At 41.5% G+C, this 22,059-nt stretch overlaps 1 protein-coding gene across 3 annotated transcripts; it reads left to right on the top strand.

Annotated features, from left to right (window-relative positions):
- The first annotated feature begins 558 nt into the window (after window positions 1–558).
- Window positions 559–21,080, top strand: LOC308064547 (aprataxin and PNK-like factor). 3 transcript variants are annotated; one of them, XM_080389163.1, is made up of 7 exons: window positions 559–987; window positions 1,420–1,601; window positions 4,262–4,650; window positions 11,575–11,700; window positions 14,145–14,191; window positions 15,487–15,525; window positions 20,292–21,080. In XM_080389163.1, exons 2-7 carry the CDS (start codon window positions 1,428–1,430, stop codon window positions 20,495–20,497), a joined length of 981 nt encoding a protein of 326 aa, XP_080245289.1. In that variant the 5' UTR covers window positions 559–987; window positions 1,420–1,427; the 3' UTR covers window positions 20,498–21,080. The 3 variants fall into 3 exon arrangements, with proteins under 3 accessions (XP_080245289.1, XP_080245291.1, XP_080245290.1); XM_080389165.1 differs by lacking the exon at window positions 4,262–4,650 and adding an exon at window positions 12,574–12,608 and having other exon boundaries at window positions 567–987; XM_080389164.1 differs by lacking the exon at window positions 4,262–4,650 and having other exon boundaries at window positions 567–987.
- Window positions 21,081–22,059: the final 979 nt, after the last annotated feature.

Raw genomic sequence — 22,059 nt, 5'->3', positions numbered from 1 at the left:
TAAATGCATGCCTAATAGTTGCATTTTGGATGGAACTTACAAAAGTACCAGGAACTGACAAAAGTTTCCCCCCCCTTACTTCCCCTTTCAAACTCTAGACTGTTCCCTGCTGGCTTATTCCCTCGGATATAAAAATTGCAGGTACCAGAGGACCTCTGCTGACTGTCTTTGGTCCTGCGCTAGCGTGATTGCTTTCTTGCCTTTGGAGGGGGTGTATGTGTGTAGGGTGAGGGGTTTCGTTTGTTTTGTCTCCGCAAGTACTGTACTTTTTGATATGTATGTGTATCTAATGTTTGTTTCAAAGGCTGAACGCTTTGGTCAGGTAGCTGTAGAGATTTGAAGCTGTGTGGGCCAGGGACACCTGTGTGCTGTTGAAGGCCTGACCTTGGGGGAGCTAGGGATATGTATGAACACTACTGGAGCTGTTTAAAAAATCCCTATGTGAGGGAATGATTCTAGTTTAGGATGGGCTGCTTTAATTAAACAACCGATCTCTTCTGCAAATCCAAAATATTTCCTTAAAACTGTGGAACGGTTTGCATCTTGCTAAGGTGATATTGGGTGGGAAGGTAGAAAGGTAGAGAGTAAAACTAAGAGGCTGCCCCTTTTTTGTTTTTCTTCTCCCCCTGTCTGTCTTCTTACTGGGAAGGTAACACTGATTTGTGATTTTGAAGTCAAACATTAAAATTTGAACCGTTCCTTGCTTTGTAAACATGACTCTGGCACATGGCTATTTTTTGAAGGGGGAGAGTTTTTGAAGTCTTGCAAAATGGCATCAAGTATTTTCCTTCTGCATGCGTTTTGCAGCAGATGGAGCTGTCTGGCCCTGGCTGTCTCCCAGCTGTATATCCAGCAATAGCACTTCAGGACAGAGATCTTGCGGTTTTCTGAGCTGTGAAGCTTTCCAACGGGAGGCACAACGTTCGCTGTCTTTCTGTTGGTTACTGGCCGATGAAATAATGGGCTGTGATGTGGGTGACTAGGCAGGTGGGCATACCCTGATTTTGCCGTGTCCTAATTGATGTTTGTGTGCATAAAGTGGTTGTCTGAGGTGATACTAACACAAAAGATGTGTGGTAAAAGTTGTCCTTGGACCGTGTAGTTTACTGATCCGCTCCTATTGTGGAAATGAACTTGTCAGTGGCACTGAGACAGTCAATCCCGAATATCCTTTGCCACATATTTATTGTTTTCCTGCAAATTTGCCCCTCAAGCATCTGTTTCATTCTAAAATATGCTTTTTATTCCTGTAAGCAGGGAATGAAAAATGTGTGGTTGAAACAGCACATGCCCAGCGCTGCGACTTCTCATGCTTTTTGCCCAATGTTCTGCTTCAGCGCAGATTTAGATTTCTAATGTGGTCAGGATTTCACTGTAAAAAGTTGCATTCCAAAAGAACCCTTTTGTTTTTCTTTTAAGGTAGTAGAATGAAAAAAGGCCAAGGGAGAGGAGGAAGAAGTAATACGGCGTCATTAAAACCGCAAGTAAATGTGCAGCAGAAAAAGAGATCAGCTTCTGAAGAAACTGCAGAGGATTTTGAAGGTGAAGAGCAAGATGAAGGGAAAAGGAGCTGTCTTTCCATGCCTGTCCCTTCATCTCAGGTAATTTTTTGGCTCAGGGAAGAACCGTGGTATTTCAAAAACTGAGAATGTAGCTCACGGTGTGGTGTTGAAGGCTGGGTCTACGTGTGTTCTGCTTGTAATTTGTTGTTCAGCAGTTGTTTTGAAATGCCAGTCCATTGGAGAGCTCTATAGCGAGGACGGTGGAAGCCTTCATGAGAGTAGGTTTGTTGCACTTCTTCCTTGGGATCTGGAACTTTGGCTCCCAAAGTTCCACAGGAATACCAGACTTTTCAGCTTTACAGCAAGAGGCTGGTAGACATGGGCCAAAGTACTGGTCCTAGGAGTGGCTTGGTGTGTGGTTTCTTTCTCCGAGAACCTTTTAGGGATAGGTGATGGTATGACACTGATGTAATGTGGTACTGGACTTTGCCCAAACTCGTGCCGTTCTCGGTAAAGTTTTATGGTCAGGGAACGATGGTACATGGCGTAGCAACTGCTGCATTTTGAAGAAAGGTAGCATGGAGTGTGCTTGTGCCACGATCTCAAAATCTGAGTCAAAAAAGAAGGACAGACGAGAAAAAGTAATCTGAAATCCAAAATGCTCTGTGGCAAGAAGTGAACAGACGCTTCAGCTGGTCAGTCTCTGTGTGTCCCCAAATTACAGCTGCGTTTATAGGCAGTGAAATGCTGCTAGTAATGAAAAGAGGAGGATCGTTATCAAAGTGAAACAGTATTTTGGTGAGAGCAAACTGAGGCTTTCACTGACTTTTCCTGTAAGTGAACAGCCTGGGGGAGGTGTTTCTAATCTCTAGCATTAGAATTGGCTGGATCTGTTCTAGGATCTATAAAACACTTAAAATCCCGTTACTAGATAATGCTTTGTGGATTTTGACACTGAAAACTCTTAGGGTTTTGTTTTTTAATTAAATCTTAAGGTTAGCTGAAACGCGTTACTCATGGCGAGCGTACCCTTCGGGATAGCTGGGATATAAAGTAGTGGCTCTTTTTATCTGAAGAAGTGTTCTGACTTGTGAGCTTCTGTGAAGCCTTACTTATTTTCTCCTGATCATTCTAGAAATATTTCTTATCTGAAGCACAGTGTACTTGCCTTCAGAACTTTGCAGAAAAAACAGTAGGTTAGTTCAAGCACAAGTAATAATCTTAGAGAGCTCTAAAAGACTGGCATTTTGATATCAAAACCAGAATCACGCTGCTGCTGTCATAATTAAGGCAACTGAGAAAATGTCCTGTAGGGTAGGAACTGAAAAGATTCTTAGTTCTTTTAAGTGCCGGCAGCCACCAGGTGGCAGAGAGGTCACACGTGTGTCATAGCGAGTGCCAATAGCGCTGTTGTCTTTGGTTTTCTTTGATTACGACCTGTTTTTTAACTAGTCGTCATCATCATGCCCGTGGAAGTGTTTAGTCTCATTACATACAATACAGGCATGTAATACGCAGTATGAAGTATGTAGCAGAGAAGTCACAAGTGGAAGTGGCAAATTAGAGTCATTTAGTTCTGCTTTGCAAATGAAGGCTTATTTCCTAAGCGGCAGTTGTTTACTGAGCCTTAATTTGGGAGTCTTAATAAAAAAAGTCACCTTTGTCTCCAAGCCGACTTACTAAATATGCTGCTGTCTGGATCATTTGATACTAATTCTGACTTTGCCCTTTCTTAATCACACCCGAGGCAATTACATTTGAGCAGCGGTTTTGGTTAACAGTTTATGAGGCTTGCATTGAAAGGAACAAAATCAAATAGGTAACTGCCACCTGATTTTCCAGCTCTGCCAAACACATCCATGTAAACTAAGTATACATCTCCTGGAGGAGGAACTTAGATCACAAACTGTAGAGAGCAGAAGCTTTTGAATAGTTTGGTAATGTACCAAAGTAGTTCAGCCTTCGATACAGGTCTGCTTCTGGGTGACATCTCAGTTGTTGGGACAGTGCTCTTGTCTTGGTTACGTATCTCGTATCCTTTTTCTAAAGCACACATCTCTTATTTTCAGCGGACGTGTGTTCCAAACTTTAAAATGCAGGATTTGTCAAAAGGGAAATTTTTACTTAATGGTGTCTACTGACAAACTCTTGTATGATTTAGAGTCACAAGCTGAAGCGTTTAAGATTTATTGGGGTGGGATTAAGCTCAAGGTGTGTGTCATGAATTCCCTGTATCTCCTGCATATACATAAATAGATATCTTCCATCTAGCTTGCTATTTAAGGGATTGAAATTGATTATTGTATAGGAGGGTACGTTCTTATAGAGGCTACTGTATCGTCACATGTATAATCCGCATTCATTTTTCAGGAGCAGTACTTCTAATCAAAAGTTAGTGTAAACTGAAGTCCTTGGACTATTCACAAACGAGGTGGTGAGAGAGGAGCCTGACCGTGTCGTGAGGGAACTGAAGCTGAGGACGGGAGCTCTAGAATAAGTTTTCCTTTAAAGTGCGTGTGTGTTCTGAACTTGAGCCTTTCATTCAGCAGGTGTATTTAGCAGCTAACTTGAGTTTGGAAAGTGGAGTAGAAGATTTTAAAGGCTGGCCCCGATGATCTTTTGAGGTCCTTTCCAACCTGGGCTCTTCTATGATTCTCTCCCTTTGAAAACAGGAATGATGAGGCGGAGTTGACCTTAAAGCTTTTAATTCTGAAGCGTGTACATTTCCAGGTCCTTCAAAATGTAACCTAGTTCCACAGAATGCATCTGGATTTCCTCTTGAGAATACCATGAGAAACATGGAAGGAAATGGCAAGACTGGAACAAAACCCCCTGGAAGTTCTCTGGAAAAAAAAGATAGGCAGCTGCGTAGTAAATTGTCTAAAAGAGTAGGTCAGATCTCCAGTAAAGGAAATAGAATTGAGGACACAGAAAACAAAGAGCAGATTACTGGTTCTACAAGCCAACAAGCTCACTGGGGCAGGACTTCCCAATCTTTTGGTGCCCAGGAAGGGATTCTTGAGCCTGATGCAAATCTGGATTACAAGACTGAGATTTCTGATTCAACCAGAAGTGCAGATACTTCAGAAAGCTCCAAACACAACAAGCGTAAGAGGACACCTTGCATGTATGGAACAGGCTGTTACAGGTAAAGCAAAAATAAAACTAGCTTAAGCTAGCTTGTTATTAAGAAGTACTGTCTTAGCTACAGAAGAGTAAACGGTAAAGCGGTTACAAGCTTTGATTTGAAAAAGATCTTTTGGTAAACGGGGGACTGATGAGAAACCAGTGGCATAACAAGAATCCTAAAAGTCTAAAAGGAGGAGCCAGGATGTCTTGCTAACTGCCAGTATAGCCTAAACAAGGGATGATTTACTTGAGCAAATTGAACAGTGCAGTGTCGTAGGAAATAAGAAACAAAGGTCCACTTTAAAAAGAAAAGAAAGAAACCCCGCTGTGTGTAGAGTACATGTACCAGCAGGGAGAAGAGATGTAAATGATTGAAATGCCCAACATAGACCCTGTGGGCTTATTTTATTAGCAGCTGAAACTTTTATGAAAGATGAAGTTATTGCATGCTTTGTGATCTGAATATTTAAAATACTTACTATTTGTTATCCCTAAATAATGAAGAACTACTTTTGTTATAACTTGGCCAGTCTGCACTTTTGGGTTTTTTTTAAAGCGTTCGGACCCCCCTTAAAACCCGAACAAGTCACACTTATAAACTCCCTGTTAACCCTTCTCTGGTCAGTACCCTTACCTGGTCAGTGTCTTTGGTGATACTTCAATTGAGGGACAATATATTATTATTTTTTTTCTGCTACTCATATCCTCTCGATTCACGGTGAAGGATCTGTCATACAGATGTTTTGTGCGCTACAAAGGTTGCAGCAAAGTTCAAAAACTCCAGTGCTGCGTGCCTGGTCTCCTGCTCGTTCTTTCTGCCCAGGCAAGGTCTGTAGTGTGGTGTGTTAATGTATTGAATGGAAGATAGGAATCTAGAGGTGTTCCTGAGGCTAGGAAGTGACCAGTGACCTGCAAACTGCATTTTGGAGAAGGTTTTGAGCTCCAGATAAATCCATGTACATTGTAAGCACAAAAGATAAGGCTAATCCAGGAAGCAGGGGGGCCTGTGATTATTTTTTAAAAATTATTATTACTATTATTGCTTTTGTATTTTTTTCCTCTTCCCCCAAGCGGCTTGAGCGATAGTAAAACCTGAGGTTGCTCAGAAAACAAGCCAGGACAAGTAAAGGGGTTCTTGTATGTATTTGGCGTGCCTATTGCTGCAGGTAACGGTATATCAAAAGCGTAAAGCTGTCGCATTAATGAACGCTACAGACTTCAAGTTTACACGTAGCATACTTTCACGCATCTCAATTTTTGCCCTTAATGATTATGAGGGAAACATGTTGTATTAGGCAGTCAAGCTGATCCGGTAGTCCAAATGCAGCCTTTAGTTTGCTCCAGCTCCTTTTCTTTTTGCTCAGACAAGTTTTCCCCTGTGTGGGGGTTAAGCTGGTGTAATGCTCTGACATGCTGAAGGGTTCCTAATGTTTTGGAAGGCAAGTTTTAGTTACAGGTAATGTGGAATAGGAGTCTGCAGGTGCACATTTCTTCTTGGGTCTTTATTCTAAAACATTTGGCGGCAGCTCTTTTGGGAAGCGTTGCTTTATAAGAAAAAAGAATGCTCTGAAATAGCACATAACAAAATCTTACTTTGTTGGAGAAATTTGTAAATAGGAAGTATCAAACCCATCGGTTCTGATGTTCAGGAGCTGTCATGAGACGAAACCTGCTGGTTTGCAGCAAAGCAAGGTGCTTTGTAGTCTGTCTTGGTGGGCTTGCATTAAAAGCAAATACTAAGGAGTCATTCTGCATCGATGAGATGGCTGTGGTGGAGTAAAGCAAGCCATTGCAGTTACCCCTGTTTTTGACAGAAATGTACACGTGTGTGATGTGAATGGACGCTTTGAAGGAACACATGGGTAGCGTATTCAGTTTTTCATGGTGTGGTGTTTTCCTTGAGCAAAACCTGGTTTGTAGAGTTGCTGAGGAAGAGAAGCTGCTTTGAGTGCTCTTTTCAGTACAATGAGTAGTTGGTTTTCGTCTCCTTCCATTCACCTTATGAAAGGTGTCTTCTGACACAAGGTGCTGTAGGAGTCAACATCTCAAATGAGGACTGCTTTGGTAACCAAGCCATTTCCTTAAAGTGTTCTTTCTAGGTGAGGTTTCATAGTCATCAAATGTCATTTATCCGATAACTAAATGCTCTTCAGTTTTCTAGTCTTTATTTTGTGAACTGCTGTTGAGAGACACTTGCCTTCTGGATATGACAGGCACCTTTGGTAGGTGCCTGGCAGAACAGCACAAACTGAAAAGATGAAATGTTAGTTTAGTTGATTTTATTAGACGTCTCTTACACAACACATAGCTGAAACATTTAGGAAATAACTTTGTAACCCATAGCTCAGTTTCTTAGTTTATGAATTGAAAACCACTGCTTTAGAAAGAATCCAGCTTGATTCACAGCTCTCGCTCCAGACATGATTCTTCTTGTTGTCCTCCTCAGTGTGAGATTCTCTTTCTGTGGTAGTCTGAAGCTTTTACCAAATCGAAAGAAACTGCTGTTCCCACTAGGAGGCAACGTGCTCTGTGTATGTTATGCCTGACTATATTTGTTGTCAAGGAGCTGACCCTTTGAATACTGTCTTTGGTTCATTTTCTTGTCTGCTGCTTGTTTTTCCCAAGTTAGAAGAATAGGGAATTAAAAATAAAACCCAATCCGAACCCACGCCCCGATTTCAAGGGCTGCATAGTAGCGGTGTGATACAGCTGAACTCTCATCTCTGAAACTGTCATTCACAATTTTGGTCCAGGGTTCTGTCCTTTTGCTAGCCGGTGATACTGTTCTGTGCTGACTGGGTGTGTGTGAACCTTTCCTGGAACTGTCAAAGCAGGGCACGCTCAACCAACCTTTGGATTTGTGTGTACATTTTTCGAAATACTTTGATCTTTGTTTGTTTGTTTATGAAAATCAGTATTTTTCATTTCACCTTCAGCTTGTACCTCTGGCAGCTACAGACTTGCATCTGTCTTTTTTTGAGACCTGTTTTCTAATAAGACTTACAATTTAGAACTTACACCGCAGGTGTGTGTAAGGTGTTTGTAACTTCAGACTTGAATTCCATGGCTTTACAGCTAGTGCGGGTAATTCATTATATTTTCACTACCAGTTTCTTTAGTAGGCTGAGAAAATAAGCCCTTGGGGTGGCAGGAGTCTCCTGCATGTGATTATGAAGAGCCAGGGATTCTGACCTTACCACTTAAATTTGCTTTAGAAGAAGCTTTTAAGATGCTCTTGGGAGCTGCATCAATGAAAACTGTCTTGAATATTTTACTGAGCGACACTCAGCTTCTGCTTGAGATGACTGCATCGATTTTGAAGAACTTTCTAAGTTTTACTTGTGTAATTATTTGTGTAATTTTCTGCAACGCAAAGCGCAGGGACACCAATTCAGAGCTTCTGTATATGTTTATGAGAAGGCAGGTCTCCTAAAACTTTATTCTTAAAATAGGCTTTTCATTGGTTAATTTTTGTGCAAGTAAAGCTTAATGATTTTCTTTTGATCATACTAATAACATATTCCTATGCAGCGAGGTTTTGTTGTAAAACTAAATAACTTTGGAGTGCAACTTCCAGCATGAAAGATGGTGCGCTCTTACAACCGAGATCTCTTGTGTTCAAAAAAACCCAAACAACCCTCAAACAAACCAAAGTCCTAATAAAAGGAAGAAGATTTTTGCAAGAAGGGATAATATTTGCTTAATAGAAGCTATGCACTTCTCTGCTGCTTTTCATTTTGCTGGATATTGTTGCACAACATATAGAAGTGGAGTGAGTATAAATTATCCACATCAAGGTAGGATAAACTATGATTTTTATTTTTTTTTTCTAGTCCTGAGCATCTGAAGTAGGACATGTTTAAGGTGCTTCACAGGTAAAGTATAATAACTTGAGGAGCATCATCCACTGGCCCAAAAAATCCTGAAGCCCAGTGATAGGAAGCATACATCAAGACCCTTTCCTTTTTCTTATTGCTTCCTCCTATACTCTTTTCTCTCTTTCCTCTCCTCTCTCTTTCTTTTCTCTCCTCTCTCTTCTTTTTTTTTTTTTTCTCTCCTGCAATAAGGGCTGTTTGGTATTGGCCAAATAGCTTTTGAAGTAAATTTTTGAAAGGAACTGGCTGTCACCTAAAACAGAATAGGGTAGCTAATTGACAGCTGTTAGGCCTTCTTTCCTTGGTGACTAGGATCTTATTGTAGGAATAAGTATTAAAATGATTTCACAGAGCATTAGCTGCTTCTGTATCCCTTTGAGAAGATGAATTGTGTTTCAAATGACCAAATTAAAATTCTAGCTAGTATTGCTAGCAAGTTAGCTCTGTGCATTTAGAAAACAAAGCAAGCGGTCTCTAAAATTACTTGGTTTCATCCCATTTATTTTTGAATGGCAAAGGAAGTAGGCAGCCAGCCTGAATTTGGTGATGTTTCCCGAGAACTTGTGGAATAAAAGACTGCTAGATGCAACTTTGCAATGATACCTAGTGAAACAGTATTGACTTACCCTACAGTCTGCAGAAATTAACAGAAAAGACCAGGACGAGGCGTCTGTCAGCTGTGTAAGTAGATCTGAGGCACACTGGATCTCTGATAAGTAACTCATGGAAGAGTTGATCTGTAGCTTGCTTGCTGAGCTTCCTGAATGAAAGGTACCAGGCAAATGGAGATGTAAAGTATTAATACTAAATATCTAGTCTTTGTTTTGGTGCCTGAATGGTTAGTAGAGCTCACAGCACTCAAGTAGTCATTTTGCCAAAGCTGTAACAAAAGCTTTTTTCTTATGTTGTTAGTTGAAATGCTGAAATTAATACTGTCTGTTCCGCAGAAAGTTCCAAAGAGCCGGTTGTGAATTTAAAGGAAGGAGTGCCTGTGGTCAGTGAGGGAGCTGTTGTGTATGTGGCTAGCTACATACATGGTTCTGGCTTTGTGTTTCTCAGTGCAGCAGTAACAAGTACAAATTAAAGCAGTACTCGCTCTAGTTTAAAGTTGTTCCTCTTGCTTGAGGCAAGCAGGTAACGTTTATAATTTGCACAAACATGTTGAAGTTTATGTGTTCTGGGCATTGATGTGGTAAATCACAGAAGTCTTTTGCGGATATCTTTTGGAAAATCATTTCTTAAAGCATCTCCCATTTCTTGCTTTTAAATACGCTTGAGAAAAAGTATCTCTAAAAGAAATCATTAGGGAAAAGTAGATTTGCTTTTAGTACAGTATGTTCACACTGTGACATAATTTTTATGTAGTGTCTTTTGATCTGTCACCTGAATTTCTCCTGAAGTCATGATGTGTTTTTCTGTGTTCTTTTTAGCATCGCTTTACAGAAAATCTTCACTAAGTGATGTTGTTTATAGTTGCCGTGTCTTGTACGGTGTGCACGCAAGCCTGTTGCCTAGAAGCAGTAGAAAAGGCCTTTGAATGATGCATATATGTGTATTCACTGCTTGCTCACCTTGGATTGGACTAAGTGTTGTAGAGCACGAAGTCATGGATGCTGGTAATGCGCTCTCATCACTGACGTTGGTGTGGCTCCGAGTTGTGTCTTACGGTACAACTTCATGTCGTCGTTGTGATTTGGTATTTCAAATAAAATGCCACGGTAGCCAAGGCAAACCTGAGAGCACCATCAGTGTCATGTCCAGTAGACTGCTCCGTGTTTTGCCAATTGACAGGGTCGGTAGATGGCACACAGACACCAATACACAAAATAACCTTGCTTTACTGTTTGTTTCAAATTAATGCCGAAAATAAGGCATATGCACGTACAAAAGGGTTAGCCTACGATACCCTGATTCAAGCGGTGAAAGAGATAAGCAAGGCAATGCACCCGATCATTACTATTCACCGTTAGCTGTAGTGATTAAGACAGATACATCACCAGTTGCCCTAATACATTACCATCACCCAGATCCGCAGTCGCTGGGGATCTTGTTGCAGCAAGGATCTGGAGAGCCTGTCCCGGCAGCTGGGAAGTCCTACGCAGGGCATCTGGTAGGTGAGGTCTCCAACGTCACTGCGAGAGGCTCCGGCTTTTATACTAGGGAATAAACAAGTTCACATAACTTCAAATGCAGAGACTTCTGGTTTCACTCTCCTGTCAGATCCCACCAAAGCCTGGCCAGGGCTCAGGGAGGACCCGAGGGAGATTCCTGTATCTGCTGGATTTTAACCACAGAAAATACCTGGTTTCATGGCCCTGACCACCTGCCTCTAAGCAAGGCAGGACACACGGTATCTTCACTAATGATTATATTTTATCTGTCTTTCGCTAATGGTCATACATAGTTAATGATCGTGCATATTTCGCTGATGTTTGGATACTAAATATATTTAATGTTTGGTTGGCGGGTTTGTCTAGAGGTCAGCTTTGGCTCGGGGCCTGTTGCTCAGGCCTCAGTACTTCATCCCTCTGGAATAATACGCTGGCATTTGAAGTATTCAAGTGAGAAGTACCTTTCATACGGAACAGAATGATTGAGACGTATTGCCTAAAGCTCACAGGCGATCACCGGAGAGCGTGGGAAGTCTCCAGTGCTGCAGTTGCTCGGCTGCCAGGGGTGATCCTTGCGGCTTGAGCTGAGACTTTGCGAGAGGTTTGTATGGCACTTGCATAGCTCCAGAGGGAGTCCTAACGAGCCAGCTGCTCAGTAAGATTCGTGCTATATGACTACATCAGGAGATTGTGTATGTGTTGGAGGTCTGAAACTTGGAGCTGGTGGGAAATAGGAGAATTCGTGTTTTAACCTCCTGTGGCATGTGCTGAGACAAAACTTTTCTTCTCTTACCCTGAAAGCAGGTCTTAGATTCTGCATAAAATTAAAAGTTAAAAGCTGCTCTTTCTGTAACCACAGAAAAATGAGTTGTCACTGATTCAGTAACACCTTTCTTGTCTCCACTTCTTGCGTAAAAATGGAATAGTTGGTTCTTGATCTATCTTTGTCTTTTGCAGGAAGAATCCCCTTCACTTTCAGCAGTTCAGTCACCCTCACGATGATGACTATCATGAAACCGAGATCGTAACTCAGGATAACAAAGATAACCGGCCTGAATGTCCGTATGGAACGGCTTGTTACAGGTAAGAAGCACTGTGCAAAATGGCTTTCCTTGTTTTACCGGTTAAGAATGTTCTCCCCTGGAGTTGCAAAATGGCTATAGGATAGTGATGTTAAACCTCGACTGTGGCCTTCCAAAATCTGCTGTGGACAGACTTCTACCTTTAAAGCACCCAAGTCTGTGCAAAATTTTTTTTGTGATTTCAGCCGGTGAACCTGAAGACTTGACATTTGAAACCTATTCAGCTGCCCAACAATCAAAACTTTTTCACTTTTCAACATGTAGTAAACTGTTCTTCTTGTATAGAAACAATAATTTATTGTTAGGCGTTGTTCCTGATATGTAACTTTTAGTTTAGATATTGATAAAATATTTGTTGAGGTTTTGTACAAACTCTCTGTTTTAATCCGTATTTGATGTGTAAGCAAGCATAATTTAGGTACCAGCAAGAAAATCCAGTTCATGGCAGACTGCTGCTTCTTTTAACCACCGTTGATTCAAAAGATCCTTTTGTTCCATGTGTTTCTCAACATCTAGGTTTTACACTTCTATTTAGCAGAGTTTCATGACTGCTTTGTAATTGGTGCAATGGACAAAGGGATATATTTTGAGGCAACAGCCCTTCTGTGGGGGCATACTGAAACAAACAGCTGCTGTTCAAGATTGTGCTTGAGCAAAAACATTTTCTCTCTCTCCTGGGAAGTGTGATGATCCTAAAGAGCGTGTTCTTCACAAAATGTAAGAAAATGAGGGTAGCTTTTAGGAAAAAGCCATCTTACGTTCAGCTAACACAGAAGTATTTCTCATCTGAAAAACTTCTGTGAGATGAATTTCTCATCTCGGGAGCAGGAATCTGGGTTTATACCGGTCATGAAATTGCCGACATGCTTTCCAGGAGTACAGCGGAACTAAAACTGTCTCCCCTTGCAGGTAAGACAACTCCTGTGCTGCGTTAGTTGATCTTTTCTTAATCTGCGTTTCATTCTTTTGGGGGTAGAAGCAACAGGTGTCATTTGAAGGGTTTTCATGTTATTTTTGTTGTCTTTATCTGCTGGCTACTACTTGAATACCTAATTGAATTATCTAAGTGCTATGCCTTGAGTTGGGATCAAATGCTCTGATGCTGACAATACTTGCAAAACACTGAATTAGGCAACTGTTTTTGTTTCAGTACAGTGTATTTAAAAAAAGGTGTACTTGCATGTTTTTATTCAGATAACTATCCCTTCTAATGCACACGTCACGTACTTTGGGACAGCAGTAGCCATAAAACTGTAAATCAACTTGAAGTATGTGAATTTGTCACGTTATTTGACATGAAAATAAGGTATTTCTACTGAAGAGTATGCTGGTTTTGAAGGATAAGAAAACAAATAAATCACTAGTTTTACAAGGCGGTCTTCACAGCAAGGGTGTTTTGTAAAATATCCCCCAAATTCTGCAGTTACAGAAATTAATCTTGTGTTTCAAGCAATGTCACGTGGTATGTCGTTCTTAAATAGTGGGCTTTCATTCTTTTCAGAAGCAAAAATTATGACAACTGATCCAGTTTTCTTCCAAAGTTGGATATTTTTTTTTTTAATTTTCTGCAAAACAGTAAATTGAGCTGAAACTATTTTAACGTGCAGCCTTGAGAAAAGCCTCTAATGCACTAACACAACAGATTAGCACGATGTAAGTGGGACCGAGTTAAAATATTAGAACAGCATTGGATAACTGCTTGGGGGGTGGGGGTGTGTGGAGGGGGATAAATCAGCGTGTTATGACCTGGATCACAGCCTGAATGAGGGCAGCATTTACTGCAGATCCCAGAGTAAGTTTAATTTTATTTTTTTCATTGCATTGATGCTGTTTTTTAATAGAAGACATACACACTTGTATGTTGAACTTTCTGGATTGCAGCAGCATATTGCAGAAATGAATAATCTCTCTTAACAATCCTTCTATGTCCTTTCCCTGTGATAGTACTTTGCGACAAGCAATAATTTTCCCAAACTATTTGATTTGTAGCTTTATGTTGCAGAATATTGAAGCTTTGCCTGGGTATCTGAGACTTGTGATGCACTGGGCGTGCATTGTGCTTTATGCACCAGAGGTTCATGTTCTGGTTTCGTTTCTAGTGAGAGTAAATAATTGGATCAGTTCTTATTATGCTGAACAAATGCATCTCATCTTACAACTTTGGGAACTATCTCATCTCTTGGTTTTGATCAGCTTTTTTTTTTTCTTTTTTTTTTTAATTAAAGGCCGAAACAAGAGGAACTCTTAATGAACCCTTTTTTTTTTTTTTTTCACCCTACATTCGATATGCTGAGACACTGCAGTAAAGCACTGGTCACAGAATTTTATTTAAAAAAGAAATTAAAATTATTCACAAAATACAAAGGAGTTCTGGGAACTTGCTGAGCTCTTGTTAAGCGTGGAACAAGGTGGCAAATCAAGCTTGTACTGTTTTCTTCTTTGCAGGAAGAATCCACAGCATAAGCTAGAATACAAGCACAGTGCACCTCCAGGTAAGCCAAGTTGTTCAGTATAGCTGAACAAACCCCAAATGCAAATTTTCCCAAATTTCCCAAATTTGGGAAAACCCCAAACCCAGTAATCGATGCCAAAACCTCGGAATAAAATGCTTTAAGTGAGTAACACTGCATTTGCGGCTTGCTCTGTGTTGCCCTGCGCCCTTGCTCTTAAGCATGAGGTGCTGCCCTTGACACTGATAAGGAAGTTCAGGTTGCTTGGCCGCTGCACACTTAACATTCACTTTTTTAAATGTTTTTCAACTGAAGCAAGATGGTCTGGGTCAGACACCCTTGATGTAGTTTGTATGCTTTGTATCTTAGGATCTGAGAAACATGCCACGTGGCAAGTGGCTATTTTCATGAGTTTAACAGGTTTTTTTGAAAATTAAGCATGGTGTAGTGTGATCTTAGCAGATCTCTCTATTCTGCTTCCTCCGTTTGGAGCTGGAGTATTACAGTGAAAACAGGGAATACACTAAAGTATTTCTCAACATTTCAAATGGATACTGCGGTAAATTTTTTCTATACCTTTTTTTCCCATCCCCATAGCATGTATGTTCTGTTGAGGCTTGGAGAGGATATAATTAAAACTGAATCTGAGCTTATATTCTAAAAGTCTTTCTATGTTCCAGTAACTAGACTTGTTGCAAAACACAGGGGAATGTACTGTTTACATTTTGTCTGTTCTTAGAGAATTCAGAGATATACTTTGCATTTTTTTGTGCTTTTTCTTAATTATTGGACTTGGAGGGTTTTTTTACAATTTAATTCCCAATGCAAAGAACAATGCTTTAGAGCAGAACAGTTATGGAAATGTAATGATAATGCATTTTACTTTAAAAAATCAGGATTATGACGTTACTCCTGCCCATGGCAGCAGGGTTGGAACTACATGACCTTTTTGGTCCCTTCCAACCCAAACCATTCTATGGTTCTATGGTTAATACAGAGAAATCGCATTTATGGAAACAATGGTGTAAAATATTTAAATGCTTTGAAATACTGCAATTTTCTGCTTTAAAAACCGCAACCAGTACTGATGACATTTGTCTACAGGCAGCATGGTTCCTACTTGTAAGAGTTGTTTATCTGGGTAATCTTTCAAGAATCATTTAATAAAAAAAAAATAGGTCTTTTGGGGGCAGCAGAGTAGTTTTTACACTTGTGAAGACAGCACAACCATTGCAGCATTTCTTTTAATAAGTCAGTCTTCTGTTGTAGCAACCCCTAGGAATAACCCTTATTGCTATGTTGTACTCTGACCTGACTAATAACATTTCTTTCTTTAGTAACTGAAAGACGAACACGACAACGAACTTCAAAAAATGGTACGTTCTGATGGTATGAATGGGCACATCATCATGGGATGCAACTGATCTGCTTCGGGTTTTGGGAATTTAGTAGTGCTGGAGATGCTTGATAACACTTACCCGAGGAGAAGGTAGTCGTTATTTTAGTAAAACTCTGCTTCCTTTTTCACAAGTAATAGTGCTGAATTGGATTTGTGCCAGGCGTCCTGGCTGAGCACGCCAGTCCTTCCCTGGAAGCGGGCAGCGAAACAAACAAATGTTTTAAGGAGAGACGAGTGTGACCAAACCAATTCTTCCTTCCTTAAAGAGGGTTCATAATAGGACGAAAGGAGCCAGTAGTTCATCCACAGCTAGTTAAGGTTACCCCATGAAGACTGATGGCTCTTGAAACATTGAGATATTCCTTCTGCGTTGCATTGACCTCGAAATAACTTTCAAATGATACCTGTGGATGTGGCGATGAGCTTTTCTTAGATTTACTCTGAGGTATTGATGTTAGAGGCTTGTTAGGACTGAAGTGTAGAAGAAGGGTAATGCCTTTCAGCTGGGGTCGACATTCACTGTAAACTACGCACGTGTCCTGCAAAGTTTAGTTTCTAGGCATCAGTGAGCATTACGTAGTATCACAGGCAAGCTGTAGTCTCTCTTGATAATGTAACCTGTAATACTGTGTATGAGTATCTCCTCCATTCACCAGCAGTACACCTAGCTTGCTTTGCGGCTGCCAATAATATTAGCTTACATGTTGCAGGTGCATGGGCTCTAGTTTTAAATATCCTTTAGGTCTGTTTCCAGGCATCTTTTGCCTGGAATTTTTTCTGTCTCAGTTTGGCTTCCAAATGTGAAGCTTCCTGTTATTTCTAAAAGAATTTAAAAGTGAGCTTTGAAGAGCAGTCTGATAGTCTGATAATATGCCGTATTCACTGGCCTGAACAAGGCATGAGGATGTGGAGCTGCTGCCTCTCGAGTGGAAGTGGGAACTAACTTGACGTCTTTGAGATCACCAAGGTGTGGCTGGACATTTCCTAAAGAAATCTTCAAAATAGAGAGATACGCCTTCTAGAGAAAGTAAATTGAAGTGCAAATAGCTGTAGCTTTCTAGACAAAGTGTTTTGGCCTCCATTCTGTTCTGTGACTTGCTTTCCACTCAGATATGTATTTCCCATCCCATTTCCTTATCGTGTATGTGTGTACTTTGGCTGCCACTGAATGCTTGGTGTGGTTGTATCTGTGCACTAGTGTGTTCTGAGGCATACTTGTTAGCTGTATGCTTTGCCACATCCCATGATGCAAGTACAAGCCCCATCTTGATCGCCGCTGCCTTGCAGAAATGTGCATTGTAGAGTGGTGAAAATTGTTAGCAGCACTGTAAGTGCAGCCAGTGGTTAAGACTTTATAATGAAGCAAGCTGGACTGTGTGCATATCTGAAGCTAATTAAAGCTAATCTTGAAGGTTTTAAATTGTAGCTGTGCCTTTCATAAGAACACCTTCCTTACTGGAACAGTAGATCCTGCGCGTGCAGCTCGTGGCAGGTGGTCAGCCAGGTGTGGCTATGGATGGAAAAGTGCTTCTCTTGTAAGCGTGTAAAACTTTGACGTGGGAGTGAAACTCAATCTGTTAAATTCAGCTCCTCTTCCTAAGAACGAACCAGGGAAAAATTGATATTCCATGCACAGTGGGAAGAAGGTAATTCACTCGTTAAAGTTCTGTTTGTATTTGATGATTTTTTTAAATTTATTTTTTCCCCTCACTATCTTGTTGACTGGCTTGCTTAGTTGTCTTGAGGTCAAAGCTTGTAAAAGGTTGCACTCAGCAAGCTCGCATCTGAGGCGGTCGTCCCGAGCCATGCAAGATCACACAGGCAGGGTTCCATCAGCCTTTATTTCGTGCTGTTTGGCACAACTGCACTGTTAAGCACAGCAGGATTAATTTCCGTACAAGTGTACTGAAACTCCACCAGCCAAGAGAAGAAGGGTGCCACCTACATGGTACTTGCCACGTTTAGTTTTTAACATCGTTAGTGTAATTGCTACGAGATGGATTCCAAGTTGCCCATAGAGAATGTGTTCTGTGTTCTGCGAAATAGTCTAAGGCTAATTACTGGGGGAATAGCTGTAAGAGACGAAGGAAAAAAAAAGGAGAAAGGCTAGAGTTACGGTGTCATTACATTGTCACTGCTGAATGACCTTACTACCTTGTTGCTACTGGGACGAACGACCTGCTGTGGCTATGGCCTATGCATAATTCTCCTACACACTTCTTTGTATGTTATCTAGCAAGCTGATCAGGTCACTTCCAGATACAACCCTGTGGAAAGGGGTGGTCAGCAAGCTTTTTCTCCCCACGTAAAGGACATGCTTTCAGAGAATGTTTCAAGGTCATCTTTATAAATACGGAACAGGGGAAAGGCAGGATTGTGCTTAATGAGCAGCTTCAGGGGCTGTGGAGCTGAATTAGACTATAGCAGAAAGAGCTGGCGTGAGAAGACCTGGACGGAAGCGCATCATTTGCTGCTGAAATCTAAACACATTGGTGGATGGGGATGAAAAACATAGTATGCTCCTCGTACATTTGTAGGAAAAATATGGAAGTCATCAGTATTTTTTGCAGAATTCCTATTTCTGTTGTAAAATATCTGCAGTGCTGTAAGAGCAGCTTTTCTTTGCTAAGCAGGTCTTGGGCTTATTGTTCTCACAGGCCTCGTCTGAGAAGAGAGGTTTTGTTCTTAATGTATTTAGCATCTTTGTTTCAACATCTCCCTCTGAGGCGTAATTCCTTCTGCACAACCATAGTCCGTGCTTCTTAGAAGAAATTCTGCTGTTATGGGTAAACATGGGCATGATTACTTTCCTCTAAAGTCTGGTAAACAGCAAACTAGCAAGCATCATATGGGATTACAGCTGAAATTGACAGTTGGACATTTTCAGGATTTTCTGCTAGGTGGTGCACAGTAAAGGTTGCTGCCCACAGGATATCTCTCAGTTGCAGTATCGGCTGCGTCACACGTGGCTGACTCTATTCGAGGTAGTCATTGGGTGCCTCTGTAGCACAGTTCACCCATAAAATTGTGTACCTTTGAGGGACTTGACTGTAAATGCTTTTGAAAACCTTGGGTGAGAGCTGCTATAGAGTATAAAATGTTAATCAGACCATAAGATAATGCTGGAATAGTAACATTCCCACTAGCAGAAAAATGTAACTGACAGAGGATGTGATCTGACTACATCAGGTGCTGGTGTTCTTGCTTGTTCACCACACGCATAGCTTGAGTGTCTGGAGCTCTGACCCAAGGTTTCAAGAAGCTGCGAAGACATACGTGAGGTTGGTATAAACATGGCTGATTTGGACTGGGTTGTGTAGCTGAGAAGAAAAGCACATTTCTAGTTTCATATAAAAGATGATAAGAACTGCTCAACAGATAAATGACTTGTATGAGATCATTGACAGGTTATCTCCAGATGAGAGAAGAATGCAGAAAGCGGAGGCTGGGGGGAAAAGGAACAAATAGAGCTTTACTCAGGGGTATGACTTAAGGGCAGCATAACATGAGTGGAATATTAACAGACGGTGGCTAGTTAGGAATTGTGGGCATGTAGGAAAAAGGGAGGTAGCATAGGCTGGTAGAGCAATGGTTGTGCACATCTGGCAAAGTCCAAAAGCAGTGGAAATCAACTTGTTAAAGGTTCACAGCTACTGGTAAGTCAAAGGAGAAGGCAATGCTGCTAGGGCGGCAACTTTGCCCAGATGCTACCGAGTCAGGTAGATAAGGCTTCTTCAAAAAGCAGGATTACCCTGTCTCTGGGAATTGGTTTAAACATGCCAACGTATTTGAGCAATTAAAGGATGACTGCAAGACAAGCTGCCTAAAAAACGTTTAAGAACATGCTGTGAGCAGCATCCATTTCTCATACATAGAGGTTTCCAAGTCTTTGATTCCTGCCAGTACAGAGTATTGTGACATACTGTGAAGACAGAAGGCAATTTGATCACAACGTGTAGGTTGTGCAGAAGATGGATAGGCAGCAGATGAGACAGCAGTGCGATAGAATGGACTGAACTGGGAAATGGGTAGGCTGCCTCCAGCTCAGGAAAGAAGTGTTCAGCATTTGTTGTTTCCTTAACCTGTGTGCAGAAAGGAAGCACAGACTACCCAGCACAGATCCAAGTTGAGAGCGTAGGAGGCGAGTGATCTATGAGATTGTCTTTGCTCCCCTGAAGCTCAGGAAGGAAGTGAATGGGAATTCAAAGCCATGTCAGCTTCTAAAGAGCAAGAGTATAAAACAGCCCTAAGTAAATATGGATGGGTGCAGGCAGAAAATTTAGGGTCAGAATAGCTGTCTAGCAAGAGCTAGGGGCTAAATGCCAAGAAAGATGCCTCGTTTAGGTACAGAAGTAACGGGAAGAAGACCAGGGAAATGGTGTATGCCACTGCTTCAGGAAAGGAGAGTTGTCAGAAGACGTTGTCTGATACTGGTTTCTTCTGATATCAGAAGACGTTGTCAGAAGAGGCCTGATTACTGTTTTCCAAGTGCTGGAAGAAAAGCCACTAGGGAGAACTTTCTTAACTGATCAGACTGGTAAGCCCTGCAGAAGTGGTCAGAGAGGGATGGTACAGCTTTTCATAGTAGTCTTGAAAATCACACACAAAACTGTCAGCATTGGATAGAGTGCTTTAGTTGAGCCTTTCTCCTGTTGAGGAGAGGGGCTAACTAGATGGCCCCTGCAAGGTCTCTTTAGTTCTGTATTTATTATTCATGAATATATGGCGTTGTTGTCCCTACAGGAGAAAGGGCTGTGGAGAAAGACGGTGCCAATGATGATGAACCAAATGAGTATGACCTTGGTGACAGCTTTAGAGGTGATGAGGAAGAGGAGTGCGAACCTACCGACGAAGACTCTGACTGGGAACCAAGTTCAGAAGACAAGGATAACGAAGATGTTGAAACGCTTTTGCAAGAAGCGTCTAGATTTGTTAGAACCAAAAAGTAGCTGCATGGAACGATGTTACAAATGTCCAAGCTGGTTATGGTGAAACATGGATGTGTAAGGAGGGGAACTGCTTTGAAAACTGTTTTTTCCTCAGTGATGCGGGCACTGCAGGAGGATTTTAATGAGGGTGAGGGGATTCAGCAAGGCCTTTCTTTTCCGTATGGGTTTTTTTGTTTTGTTAAGTGGTGGAGCCAGAGGACTGAGCTCTGAAACTTTTTTGTGTTTCCCCCCCCCCCCCCCCCCCCCCATCTCTTATGCAGCACCATTGGTATTTCATAGTTTGAAATACAGTTTTAAAGGTTGTTAATGCTTCTTCTTGCAGTGCTTGAAAGAAATACTGGCCTTAAGAAAGGCTTTTCTTTTGCTGAAAGACAGTATGTACAGTGTTGGATGAAGGGGAGTTACACTGCCCACCTGCAGTATCGCAGACTACTTCTTGGCCATCACTGGGGAGTTTGTCTAAATTTTTTTAACGTTCTTTTGAGTTAGTGCAGTGCTACTGGCTTTCCTCTTGGGTGTCATTTCTTTGATTCTCTTGATGTGCAGGAGTTAAATACAGAATGTGTAAATCACTTGAGAACAGTATATCAGCCTATCGAACCGCCTGGTTGTCTAAACAATGATTATGGTGTATTTGCTGTAATTACAGTAGGACCTCTTCCCATGCCTGTACCTCACTGGAATTATGTTCAGTTCACAACAAAGCTGAAGTCTTGGTGACTGTTTTTTTGCACAATTAAACTTGTAACATACTGCAGAAAAAAACATTTGCTTGTGTCTCTGTGATTTCTAAAGACTGTTGGAAGATCTTCCCTTCCGTGTGTTCACAGCACGCCTGAGCTTTCAAGAAAGTAAGTTAAAAATTTTAGTGTGTTTCAGGACAGGTGACCGGAGCCGTGTGAATTTGGCACCTTTTTGGGCAGAGTCTGGAGATTCTGCAGGGGAAGTGTTCTTGTGTGGCTCTGGCTGCCCTGGGAATGCCTGCCCAATGGCAGCTGGAGACAGACGTCCAGGTACACTCAAGCTTTTCAGCTGGGTGGCTTGATGTGCTCTGCTTAAAATGGAGCAGCCGTTGCTGCAAGCTGGCATTGGGGGCTTTTGGATGTGGGGACCATCTTCTGCCAATTGTGTGTCAGAAGCTTCTCTCAAAAATTGTAAAAGTCAAACATGCAAACATTTAGGATGGGCAGCTGTTGCGAATTTGGAGAAGGTCACCTTCTGTTGGCCAATGGCTTACTGTTTGCTAAAGTTATTCCATGCAGAAAGAATCCGTTTGGTGTTTTGTACAGTGTCTGGTGATTTCTGTGACCATAACCTTCCTCGAGCCAAAGCACTCTATATCACAGCATTATTTTGTGCATGGCTATTTAAGCTGCTCACAGGAGCTACTAGCCTTTCCTTTGAAAGCAAGTCAGATCTGGACGCTCCTAGTCAGATCTGTAATCACAAAAGCACGTTTGGAAGTAAACTTTGATGTTGCATGATCAGGACTGAAAAACGCGGGTGTGACCAAAGCAGCACACTGGGACAGTCAAAGCCGTCGTTGAGCTGCTCTGTGCTGG

The sequence above is a fragment of the Falco punctatus genome (genome assembly GCF_963210335.1).
Source record: "Falco punctatus genome assembly, chromosome: 5".
Classification (NCBI taxonomy): domain Eukaryota; kingdom Metazoa; phylum Chordata; class Aves; order Falconiformes; family Falconidae; genus Falco; species Falco punctatus.
Note: the sequence above shows the minus strand (reverse complement) of the source record. Positions and strands in the feature narration are given on the sequence as shown.

Coding starts and splice junctions, on each gene's coding strand:
- LOC308064547 (XM_080389163.1), top strand. CDS start 1,428: ATGAAAAAAGGCCAAGGGAGAGGAGGAAGAAGTAATACGGCGTCATTA. Junction 4,651..11,574: donor TATGGAACAGGCTGTTACAG/GTAAAGCAAAAA, acceptor TGTCTTTTGCAG/GAAGAATCCCCTTCACTTTC. Junction 14,192..15,486: donor CAAGCACAGTGCACCTCCAG/GTAAGCCAAGTT, acceptor TTCTTTCTTTAG/TAACTGAAAGACGAACACGA.